The sequence below is a fragment of the Carya illinoinensis genome, chromosome 1, assembly GCF_018687715.1.
Source record: "Carya illinoinensis cultivar Pawnee chromosome 1, C.illinoinensisPawnee_v1, whole genome shotgun sequence".
In the NCBI taxonomy this organism is placed as follows: domain Eukaryota; kingdom Viridiplantae; phylum Streptophyta; class Magnoliopsida; order Fagales; family Juglandaceae; genus Carya; species Carya illinoinensis.
The window spans coordinates 39033670-39046376 of record NC_056752.1 but is presented as its reverse complement, the minus strand read 5'-3'; the positions used below and the strand labels follow the sequence as shown (position 1 = coordinate 39046376).

The window sequence follows — 12707 nt, the reverse complement described above, 5'->3', positions numbered from 1 at the left end:
ATAAATTTTATTATATAAATATCGTATTTATTTAAATTTTAAAAAAATTTTATATACTACTTTTAAATTTTTATCGTAAATATTATTATTTTTTAAATAATATAAAAAAATAATCTTTAAAACCTTTTTATTGTTTTACCTCTTTCGACGCTCGGGCCCTGCTTTTTTGTTTTAATTTTTTGTTTAAAAAACAGGGAAAGGGACAATCATAGCTCAGCCTAAGAGTCCCTGTATTTTTGTTTTCTCTTCCATTTCAAACCCTCTCTCTCTCTATGATAAAAATAGTAAGTCTTCTACCCTTGCCTGCTGGGTTTTTTTTTTTTTTTCTTGGGTCTGGGGTGATCATTAATTTTCTTGAATCATTTTTTCCCTGGCCTGAGAACTGATAAGGTTTAAGATACGGTGTGATAAGATTTAAGATACGGTGTTATCAGTTAAGGTCTGAGAAAATTAATTGTTGGGGGGGAATTTCTATTTGTCCGAGGTTTTAATGATGGAAGGGCAGCTTGCGGGCGCCGAGATTCATGGCTTCCATACATTGCAAGGTACGGCCATAAATATTATTATCTAGTAATTTTTGGAATACATTTGTTGAAGTGTTTCTCCTGTTTCAGTGTTTCTTAGAACTAAAATACTTTGAAAAGCATTTGTATTGATTTCTAAGACCTAATTTCATGCTAATTAAAATAGGAAAGCGCTTTCATGCGTTTTCCCAGTGTTGTTTGAGCAGCGGGGTAAGTTGCTTAGAACTTTGGCTTTTATAAGCCAGAAAGTAATTCTTCAGTAGTTTGTGCTTGGCTGATTTTTCGTTGGGAAATTCATCCGTTTTCCCAGTGTTTTTTTTTTTTTTTTTTAACAAAAAGAGTGTTTTCTACATGTTTTATTGTAAGTCTTTTTTTTTTTTTTTTTTTTTTTTGACTTCGTTTGCCTTGATAAAAAAAATTTTCGAAAATCTAAAAAACAATTGTTTTATTTACAGAAAGACATTATATACATAATTGACAATTTAGAAATGATTGTCGTTCACCAAGGCCTACTAGAATTGGAGTAAACATTTTAAAAAAAGCTCGAATGGAAATTATTTTTATTTCTAAGACCGGACAAATAGCTAAGACTATATTTATGTTAATGAATGTTTAACCCTGTACAATTTGACAAAGTTCTATATTTATGTTAAAAATTATACAGGTACTTTTTGCAATTTTTAGTCTGGCTGTTCATTTCTGCACAAACTTTCGTGAACTACAGTTGGGATGTGAGTTCTTTATTTATTGATAGTTTAATTCTCATGTTTTTCTTTATTGTTCATTTTTGCATGAACAGATTTGGATGTTCAGAATATTATGGTAGACGCCAGAGCAAGGTGGCTCCGCCCAAATGAAATTCATGCAATACTCTGCAATTACAAGTATTTTATAATCAATGTCAAGCCACTGAACTTGCCCCCAAGTAATTTCCTATTTCTATTAATTGTAATAGGACTGGTATAAGGGCTAACTCTAGAGTCGTCCCAAATATCCTTATTTAATTCCTCTGTTTTTTTCCTGGACTTAATTAATCAGCACCTACAATATAACTTCATTGTTACATACGTTAACATATTTTTCTACTTATCTTAGTGTTTACCTTTACCCTTGTGTATAAGTCTTGTCAAAAAGCCTAAGGTCAACCTTGGCCCCTTGGGTGACATATTCCATCTGTATGCTATATATGATGGCATTAGAAGCATGCATTTGCTAGTCAAATTGCTTAAGACTTTATGTAATATCTTTGGGTACGCGATACTAATACAGTATTTACGCGTTTGTTGCTCATACTTGGAATTGAGAACAAAGAATTATACATATTGTGTGGACTTGATGAAATTTACCTGTGGTTTAAAAAGCTTTTAGGATAGATTGGCATACTCTGTGTGTGTGTGTAGAGAGAGAGAGAGATTGGTACACATTATCAATTGCTACTGATATTGTTATGTTGTCTATTGTGGTGGTTAATGTAACAGGTGGCACTATTCAATTGTTTGACCGTAAGATGCTTAGGAACTTCCGGAAGGATTGTCATAATTGGAAGAAGAAAAAGGATGGGAAGACTGTCAAAGAAGCTCATGAACACTTAAAGGTGAAATTCCCCAAATGTATACCCAGGCAATGCTCTTGTATATGTCCCGTATACCTGGGCTTTTGCCTATTCTTATGATCAATAAAATTTTGTTTATCGATAAAAAAAAAAAAAAGTGTGCTTCCCCAATTCCTGTTATCTTTTAGTGGCATCAACCAATGCAAATCAATGTACCTTAGTGATTATGTTTTACAATATGCACATATTGATACTTGTTAAAAAAAACACACAGCATGCACGTGTTGAGACAAGCAGACAGAAACATAGATATGTAGCCATATGAATGTTCATCTCATATAAATGTTGAGGATATCTGGAAATTGTTCGTGTCTTCTTTGCTGCAGTGGTTTTCGGCTATTGTTCTTGAGGGAAGGAATGCTCATGAGTTTTTGTTTTCTTTTTAGGTTTCTAGAATGTAATTAGGTGCTTCTTTTGTATACTTCACGTGTACATGGGCTTTGCCTAGTTTCATTCAATAATGTTTCTTACTTATAATAAATAAATAAATGTTCGTCTCATATATTTACCTATCTACATAAGTATGTATACCCCCATAAGTTCATTAAAGTTTTTACAATATGCACATATTGATACTAGTTGACAAAGGTTAATAGATGTTCTCTCTATTTGAAAATTTCTATATTAATGAAGTTTGCTTTGCCTATTGTTTGTTTCATGGTTCAGGTTGGTAATGAAGAAAGGATCCATGTATACTATGCACATGGTCAAGATAACCCAACCTTTGTTCGCAGGTGTTACTGGCTTCTTGACAAGTATGCAATGGTTAAAATTTATGTGCATCTTTAAGTCCACCAACTTGTTGGCTATATGTTGATAATATAAATGAAAAAAAAAAAATCTGTCGGTAATTTTGTGTATGATTTTGTTATTACTTTTTTTTTTTTTTTTTTTTTTTCCAGGAGCCTAGAGCACATAGTTCTTGTTCATTATCGTGAAACACAGGAGGTCAGTATTATCATAACTAATTCCATTTATTCTTTTGTTTTTGCCATTCACTTTTCTTTTGTATACTTCCGGTGTAGATGGCTTATGCCTATCTCATTCATTTCAATAATATTTATCTCTTACTTATTAGAAAAAAAAAAAAAAAACTTCAGTACCTAAAAAGAACTAGATGTTCTGACGTTGTATTGGGCTGTGGTTGACTTATGATACAGTTGCAGGGATCTCCAGCAACACCTGTCAATTCAAATTCTAGTAGTGGCTCTGACCCATCTGCTCCTGGGCTTTCATCAGAAGAACACGACTCTGGTTCTGATCATACATATAGTGGTGGCAAGAAAGAACTTTTAGGTGATATTAGTTGTGAGCTTTATGTACATTGAATTTTATAATGTTTTCGTAGTGAAGTCCTTGTTTGGCTTGCTAATACATTCTGGTAGTTTTGAGTTTGGAGAAACACTGTTCATTTGATGTTATTTCTCATTATATAAGACAACTAGTACTTGGATCTAAAAGAATAGTCAAACAACTTATATCGTGATCTACTCTTTAGTGCAATTAATTCTGCTTCAGAAATGGATGTGCAATATTCTGACCCTTTTTTTGGTTTGGAGAATCAACAGGGCCTGGTGACAATTTAAATGTACATAATCATGAACTGAGGATTCACGAGATTAATACTCTTGAATGGGATGAGCTTCTGCTGACAAATGATTCTAACACCTCAATTGCACCTAAAGGAGGTAAATGGCTAGATGCTATCTGCAACAGAGCCATTGGCTGGACAGAAAAGTGGAACCCTTCTGTTGAGCTTAAACTGAACCATAACCTTTAAGCTTCATAATGATTTTGTCCCCCTTCTTCTTGACAGATAAAGTTTCAAGCTTTGATGGGTCAAATCAAATTGGAGTAAATGGCTCTTTACATGATGTAAGTAAAATTATTCATTGTCTAGGATTGTTCCTATGTCTGTTTTCTCTTTCATCTTGGCTCTATTTTTTAGGAGTTTTCACCCTCATCTTGAGTTCTTTTCTTCTCCTGGGTACACCTTATATGATGAATGCCATGCCAAATGTGAATGAATGGTGATTATAAGCTGAGGCATCTTAATGTATCTCAGTTTTTTACTTCCTTTTTTCCTTTCACATAGATAATATTCTTTTGTTGTTTTAGCTGCTCAACCTTGGTATCATAAGGGTAAAGATTATTTTATGGCCATTAGGGAGCATGCTTGTTTAATCAACGTACTTAGTTCCTTGTGCCATTAGTATTTACTGCTTATATTGATATGAGAAAGTTTAAACATGTGAAATCATCATTTGTCCCAATAGCTTAAACTAACGGGAAGAGGTAGATTTTTATATTTATTTTATATCATTTGGGTAGAGTGTAGCGGCTGGTTTCGAACTTAGGATTTCTACTCTGATACCATATGAAATCACCACTTGTCCCAAAAGCATAAGCTGATGGGAAGAGGTAGATTTTTATTATTTATTTTATATCTTAATAGAACCTATATTATTTTCCATCACTACTTTTTCCACTAGTGATTTTTTCTGTTCATTGCTTAGCAGGATTGTAGAGTAACTTGACTATTCATGTGCAAGGGCGAGTGTCTGATATTTTTTTGGCCAAGCTGCCTTCTCATGAAATTTTTATGTTACTTTCTACTTAGCCTCCATACATTTTCTGTAGTTTATTATTTGTGCGGGCAGACTTGACATTTACTTTTATACTTCAATGAGCAAACTAAACCGCTTTGACGTTGTGTATATAACTTTTGGTTAAATTGCTCAATCTACTATATTTTGCTATATTTTTTATAACATAGGCATAATATATGATTATATTTGGTTACTTATAATATAAATGAATATCTGTCTTTTGGTTTGTCATTGCAGGGAGTGAACAGTTTTTCAGCTGAAGTTTCTTCTTTCGGTAATTTGACACAGACGATTGCTAGGAGCAATAACATTCATTCAAATTTCCCAGACGGCGTTCATATCCAGGCACTGGATGGTCAAGTGAACACAAACAAGCCCAGAAGGGATTCTATAACCCTGGGCACCAATAATTCCCTAGACATTTTGGTCAATGATGGGCCGCAAGGCCAGGATAGTTTTGGAAGTTGGATGAACCAAATCATGGCTGACTCACCAGGTTCATTGGAGAGTGCAGTGCTTGACTCGTCAATTTCTTCACATCAAGAGACTTTTGTCTCTTCTGTGATGGATCATCATGAATCTTCCATTCCAGAGCAAATATTTACCATAACGGATGTCTCACCTGAATGGGCGTTTTCGACAGAGAAAACAAAGGTTTTTCTTTGCCAGTTCCCGCATTACCATTTTGTGTTGTTCTTTTATGACTGAAAGGCTTTGATTTTCATCTTATATGCTTCAAATGCCTTCAACTAGTTTTTGATATTTAAGTTTAATTTTTTAAAATCAGAGGGAAAAAAACTGGAATGAAAACATATTGACAATCTCAATTTATTAAGCATGGGTACTTGTTGAAACTTCTGGTAAGTGCAAAATTCAAAGTTGTGGCCAAGTACTCATCGGCAGGCACTACCAGCATCATTCTTTACCCTTTTTGTACTTGTGATACAAATGGGACAAGTTTTACTGTATAAGTAGATATCTTTGGAGAAAATTATGTTACCCCTTCAAACTAATTTGTGATATGACTACCAAATTACGAAAGTTGTCACTTAGCCCGCCAATTTGAAGCATAAGTTGCATGCACACCCTTTGTATAGATCCAACTGTTAATATTGTGTTGCATTTTTTTTTTCTCCATCTTAATGAATTTATTGGGTGGCAAGTGAAACTTTGTTAGTTTGGAGGTCACATTGCAAAAGAGTGCTACTTTTTTGGGGGGACACGGGGGAGTAGGTATAATTTGCCCAAAGTATTTTAAAGATTCTGGAAAAAGGACTGGGAAAGTAAAGAAAATGAGAGAAATATGGTCCAACTCCTTAAACTGCTTATGAAATGTCTCGCCAGTGTCACTAAGTAGTTTTGGAACAATGATGGTGTGTTTATTCTCTATTGCTTGATACTTGATTACAAGTGTTTAAATACTATTTATTTAATATTCCAATCCCGTCTTCCCATTGAATAACGAAACAAATAGGTGGAAGGCTTGTGTGTTGTGTGAAGAGTAATTTGGTGGACGTGGATCAGAATATTCTCCGAGATTGTTGAATCATTCAAAAAAAAATATTCAAATGAAATACTATATTACATGTGTTTTGATTTTGGATAAATGATACTAGATTTATCTGGTGATGAGATTTGGATGTTGCAGTATCTTGGTTGAACAGAACACTGAATAGCTGAATTCAATTTTAGCTTTGCTTATCTGAGCCATCAGCGCTACCATTTTAGTACGCATCTAAAGCCCATGGCTAGCACAGTACTTCAAGCTCCTTGCATCTATGTTTTGAAGCAGCTAACTGTGATTCCTTCCAAACTTAACAAAAATAAGACATGACCTACTTGCTATTTGTTACCACTGGTGTTAAAATGAATATAAGCTTCAAAGCTGTCCAGGTAGTCAGTTCTTCCCTGCATTCAGGTTGACCAATGATCGTGAATGTACTCTAAATTCACCATTATATACGAGGTTGGAATAACTTAGGATAGTCAAGTTGAAATACTTGTAAACATTTTTCCTTTGTTAAACTGTTGTTGCAGATCCTAGTCACTGGATTCATTCATGAAGAGTACCTACATCTTCTGAAGTCTAGTCTCGTTTGTGTTTGTGGTGATGCCTGTTATCCTGTAGAAATGGTTCAGGCTGGGGTTTATCGCTGCTTGGTGCTACCACATTCTCCTGGACTAGTAAACCTTTTCATGAGTTTTGATGGTCACAGACCCATCAGCCAAGTCTTGAATTTTGAGTATCGTGCTCCTGTATTGAATGACCCAATAGTTTCCTCAGAAGAGAATTACAAGTGGGAAGAGCTCCAAGTTCAGCTTCGGCTTGCTTATCTGCTCTTCTCTACATCTAAGAGCCTTAATATCCTGTCCAATAAAGTATCACCAAATGCCCTGAAGGAGGCTAAAAAGTTTGCCACCAAAACCTCCCACATATCTCTTGGTTGGACCCATTTTATCAAGTCAATTGAAGACAACAAACCTTCATTTCCACAAGCCAAAGACGTGCTGTTCGAACTCACTTTAAAAAACAGACTCAGGGAGTGGCTGCTAGAAAGAGTTGCTGAAGGCTCCAAAACCACTGAATATGATGTCCAAGGTCAAGCTGCAATACATTTATGTGCTATCCTTGAATATACATGGGCTATTTATTTATTTTCATGGTCAGGCTTATCATTGGATTTTCGTGATAAACATGGATGGACAGCTCTTCATTGGGCAGCATATTATGGAAGGTAATTCTTTTATTTGTCAATTGTCATATACATCACTGGTTGGATTTTCTATGTCCTATTTGCTCTTGGAGCTTTCGCATCAAAACTTTTTCCTGTCCCCTTTTCATCACCCTAGAGAGCTTGAGCTTGCTCTATTGTTTTTATGTCAGATTTTTTTCTCTTTTTACTAGTGTTGATTTTTTGCATGTATTTGTAACATAAATAAGTCTCGAGTTGATTTATGTAAGTTTAACACAGTTTGTTGCCGACACCTATACTGCAAACATCACTGATTTCAGAGCATATTTATACCTTTTGTAGTGGTTTTGAAAATGGGCAGGCAATCTTGGATTATGTATCTCTAAAATTTGCAATGTGCAGGGAGAAAATGATTGCCGTCCTTTTAGCTGCTGGTGCAAAGCCAAACTTGGTCACAGACCCTACCTCAGAAAACCCTGGTGGACGCACTGCTGCTGATCTTGCATCTTTGAATGGGTACGATGGCTTAGCAGCTTATCTTTCAGAAAAGGCCTTGGTTGAACAGTTCAATGATATGAGCATAGCTGGAAATGCCAGTGGTTCCCTTGATACTACCTCAACCGATACATTAAATGCTGAAAACCTGGCTGAGGATCAGCTGTACTTAAAAGATACATTGGCAGCTTATCGGACAGCTGCTGAAGCTGCTGCTCGTATACAGTCTGCATTCAGGGAGCACTCTCTAAAACTACGGACCCAAGAAGTTGAGCTTTCCGTTCCAGAGGCTGAAGCACGCAGTATAGTTGCAGCAATGAAGATTCAACATGCCTTTCGCAAGTACGAGTCACGAAAAAAGATAGCAGCTGCTGCCCGTATCCAATATAGGTTCCGCACATGGAAAATTCGCAAAGGATTCCTTAACCTCCGTCGTAATACTATCAAAATTCAAGTAAGCCTTATTTTCCCTTTCTTCTTCTAACATAGCTGATAGTGGATGATAGAGGCCTCAAATTTTTTATACGAATAAAACTTTATTGATAGAAAAAGGCATAGCCTAAATACATAGGAAGCATACACGGAATACACCTAGCAACCACTAAGCACTAGTGATAGGTACAAGCAAATTATGCAAACTAGCCCCATTACAATCAATGACAGAAGCCCAAGAAAATTTAGTGTTGAAAATGAGTCTCTTCAACTTGTCCATGGAACACTCTGTCAGGGATCTCGGTCTTGTCCCTAAACATTAAGTCCACGAGTTCGCCTTGTTGATGTTGGTGACCGAGTGATCTTGCCAACTTGTTTAGCCTTCAACAAAGGGTAGGTATCTGGGAGGTGGAATGATGAAGATGACAGTGGAATTGGGTAGGCTAAGTGTTTAGGGCTTGCAATTCACTATGGATGGCTAGGGTTTGTCCCTCGAGTGTGGCGCCAAGTTGATAGGGCTAGGGTTGATGAGAGATAGTGAGGCTAGGGTTTCAGGTATGAGGCAACTAAGGTTGCTGAAATTAGCTAATGGGAATTAGGGTTGGCGCCAAGATGGATGGAGGCTAGGGTTTCAAATTGCAAGGCAACTAGGGTTGCCGAAATTGATGAGTGGAAGGGTTTTGGAAAGATTCCTAAGTGATAGGAATCCTTGGGGATTCGGTTGAGCTAGTTTGGAAAGTCAATGTTGACTTAAGAGATTTAAGGGATAAGGGATTTAGGGAATTGAAGATGATTATCAATTGCTTAAATTAAGAGATTTGAATTGGAGAAAGTCAAGGCTCCTAAAAGGAAAGAGTTTCTTTATAGAGAATTGAGGGTTTTGGCTAGGGCAAATTGCGTAAAGATGGTAGTGCCGTGTATGGTAAGTGAGGATTTGGCTAGGGTTTTATGGAAGTGGCGGCAAGGCTATTTATGGAATGGGGGCTAGGGCAAACACTATAGTGAGCAACACTTGAAGTGTTTGGATGGATCAAATAAGGCAAATGGTGGATTATGGCAATGAACAACCGAAGAACACAATGTATTCTTTAAGAACAACTCAAGAACAATTCAAGAACAATGCACATAAAATAATAATATCAATGGAGAGAAAATGGAAGACAAGAGAGTGAATGAATAATACTCATAAGATTGATAAATGGAATCACTTGTTCACGAATTGTCAAGTGTAATTGTCTCCTTAGGGATTCACAAATTGTACCCCAAAGAGCCCAAGTGCTAAGCACCGAAATAGATGATCTCAAGAACAAAGCCGTCTAAAAGGAACTTGTCAAAAGATTTTAAAGAAAAGACTAAGGGTCCTATTTATAAGAGTTACAAATTGGAAACTCCCAATAGGTCCCTTGGAAATAAATAAATAAAAATAAATAAATAAATAAAAAATAACATGGTGGCATGGGCCAAGTTTGCCATGGCATGAATGAGCCCATGGTGGGCTAGAATGGTGCATGGTGGCCTTCGAGCTGGTCCATGGCTAAGTGGCACAACATGGTTTGCTGATGGGCATGACACGGTGCCATGCAAGGGCTTGCTAGTGGGCATGGCATGGTGCCATGCAAGGCCTGCTGGTGGCGAGCCATGTGTGCGTGCTGCATGGCCCAGGCTGGTGGCCTGGGTGTTGAAGCTGCAAGGCATGGGTTGGAGCCAAACGCTGGATGGCATGCCACTAGCCTAGCCTACAAGGCACGGGCCAGAGCCGTGCACTGGATGGCATGCCTGCGAAGGCATGCCACTAACCTCGTTGGCGTGGGGCACATGCAAGGGAGCGCGCGGCCATGCACCTGAGCAGGGGCGCACGCAAGGCTGTGAGCATGCCAGGCCGCGTGCGGCTACTAACCTCGTTGGGCGTCCCTTGCGTGTCACAACATGGGCCAAGGCATGTGTATAAGCTGGCCATGGTGCTGGCCTTGCCTCCCAAGGGTAGTGTCGAGGCTTGTCCCGATGCCACTTTTTTAGGGGTTTTAACACACTCCGTGTCTTTGAAGTACCTACCATTTCTCTCCATCCAAAGACACCACATGATATAATGAGGAATTATTTTCCACACAGCGGCAATATGAATGTTGCCCCTAAGGACTCTCCAACGCTTAAAAGATATCCTCTACCCTTCTAGGCATAATCATGCCACACCAGTCTGGTTGAAGATATCATCCCACAAAAACCTGGCTACCTCACAATGTAACAATGGAGGCCTCAAATGTTTGGAACTTTGGTCTGATCAAATTCAAGTTGTAATTTTTGGGTCAAAGTAGGTGTTGTCCATGAAACAGACGGCCGAGTTACTTACAATTAACACAGTTCACCTGATTCTTAAAAAAAAAAAAAATCATGGTCAAAGTAGTTAGCCATCAATCAAACTTGTAACCAAAAGTGTAAATGGTGGGGTTTATTGACACCAGAGATTCTTGAAAAAGATTTTTGACTGCATTTTTCCCAATGCAGGCTATTTTCCGTGGCTATCAAGTGCGGAGGCAATACCGTAAAATTCTTTGGTCAGTTGGGGTGCTTGACAAAGCAATCTTACGTTGGCGTTTGAAGAGAAAAGGTTTTCGTGGTCTTCATGTTGATCCAATTGAAGCAGATTCATGTCAGAAGCAGGAAAGTGATACAGAGGAGGACTTCTATCGAGCTAGCCGGAAGCAAGCTGAAGATCGTGTCGATAGATCTGTTGTAAGGGTTCAGGCTATGTTTCGTTCAAAGAAAGCACAAGAAGAATATCGGAGGATGAAGTTAACCCATAACCAAGCAAGGGTAGGTAGATCGCATGGGGATTATTGGTGTTACTATTCAATTTGGTGGAACAATTAATCAATCTGATATTATTTTCTGCAGCTTGAATATGAAGGGCTTCTTGACCCTGATACGTACATTGGTACATGAAGTAGGTCCGGATACAGGTTCTGCAGAGATAGGTTTCACGGGGAGTCTGGCTGTTGATGGTGAGCTTAGCAAGTAATAATAAAATCCAAAAAGAGTGGTTCTTTGCTCTTGTACTCTGTAAATGTTGTAAATGCCTAGATTAAGGTGAGTTTGCACTTTTGACCCTTTGCAAGGGTTTTAAGATTGAGGGGGTCATGGGTTCAGTCATCTTCTTGTGGGTTCTTAACTTCTCTTTTTGCTTTTGATCACTCCTGTTAGTGCTTTTGGACACAAGATCTAGTAATCACTTGTGTTTAGGATATCTACATCGGACAAATTAGAAGAAAACAGTCTGTTTGATAGTAAAAGTGGTACAAACAATGTGTGGCTGCAGCTTTATCATGGGCCATGGCCATGAAATCAGGTCAACTTTCTTTCAATTCTTTTAGTTCCTACACTTTCACGTTTTTACAAATTGAAATGTAATATCCCAACTTCAAAAACTTCACATCCGGTAGTTTTCAAACAGATAATTATACGAAGGTACCTAATTGCGAGTTTTTTGAAGTTCCGATATTGGTTTGTAAAAAAATATGAAAAATTCAGAAGTATTGATTTTACCATTGGTTCAATTTCACGCACTCGGGAAGGCTGGTTTTCCCTAATGAGTGATGTTGGTCAATGATCAATGGATCTTAAGATATGGTAAACGAGATACAGCTTTTCCACTGCTGCTGCATCTAAATTAGTGACGAAAAACACAGTTAACAATGAATTTTCATGCGTATTCAAAGGCTTTAGGGCTACAGCCTACATCTGCTGAGATTTTAACTCTACAATTCCTTAGGTTCCACATTTACAACGACACGGAAACATCATCATGTACCATTGACATGCGATGTGAGCATAAAAACTCACGACTCAAGAGGCATTTCCCAGTTTTTTTTTTTTCCTGCAAATAGTGCTTCATTTCCAGGGAATAGATTACAAGCATTGTTCATCAACCCATAAATTTAGTACATTACAGACGAGAAGAATATTATGGACGTGGGGGGTTTTACCACCATGGAAGTCTAGGAGCCAAGGGGGTATTGAGATGAGGGATATGTTTCCATAAAGGTTATTGCACGAATCGATCCAGATCTTGATGAACTTTTCTAGTTTGCCAGTTTAGAATTGTGTTCAGAAAATTCCTGATACCCTTTATGATATTTCCACGAGTATACTTGTTTACTAAGCGTTGCGTCGTTACGTGAAAAATCAGTTAATTTAGAAAGAAAAAAAAAGGCTCTTACCATATTATCAAACAAGACATGAAATGTAAAATAGGAAAATAAACAATGAATCTTGACAGATTATTTTAATACAAATTTAAAGTAAAGCATTATTCTTAAGTTATGATCCTAGTTAGCTGAAAATTCAG

At 37.4% G+C, this 12707-nt stretch overlaps 1 protein-coding gene across 2 annotated transcripts; it reads left to right on the top strand.

The window, feature by feature from the left end:
* The first annotated feature begins 208 nt into the window (after positions 1-208).
* LOC122318177 (calmodulin-binding transcription activator 6-like) lies at positions 209-11724 on the top strand. 2 transcript variants are annotated; one of them, XM_043135366.1, is made up of 13 exons: positions 209-545; positions 1324-1449; positions 2003-2118; positions 2803-2870; positions 3039-3084; positions 3297-3432; positions 3705-3824; positions 3953-4011; positions 4983-5399; positions 6783-7480; positions 7841-8387; positions 10868-11176; positions 11258-11724. In XM_043135366.1, exons 1-13 carry the CDS (start codon positions 491-493, stop codon positions 11303-11305), a joined length of 2745 nt encoding a protein of 914 aa, XP_042991300.1. In that variant the 5' UTR covers positions 209-490; the 3' UTR covers positions 11306-11724. The 2 variants fall into 2 exon arrangements, with proteins under 2 accessions (XP_042991300.1, XP_042991296.1); XM_043135362.1 differs by having other exon boundaries at positions 210-545; positions 2803-2891.
* The last annotated feature ends 983 nt before the right edge of the window (positions 11725-12707 follow it).

What these genes read in the sequence shown, in the direction of transcription:
- LOC122318177 (XM_043135362.1), top strand. Translation starts at nt 491, where the DNA reads ATGATGGAAGGGCAGCTTGCGGGCGCCGAGATTCATGGCTTCCATACA. An exon ending in TGGCAAGAAAGAACTTTTAG is followed by an intron (nt 3,433 to 3,704) that starts GTGATATTAGTT and finishes GAGAATCAACAG; the next exon opens with GGCCTGGTGACAATTTAAAT. An exon ending in TGGGCAGCATATTATGGAAG is followed by an intron (nt 7,481 to 7,840) that starts GTAATTCTTTTA and finishes TGCAATGTGCAG; the next exon opens with GGAGAAAATGATTGCCGTCC.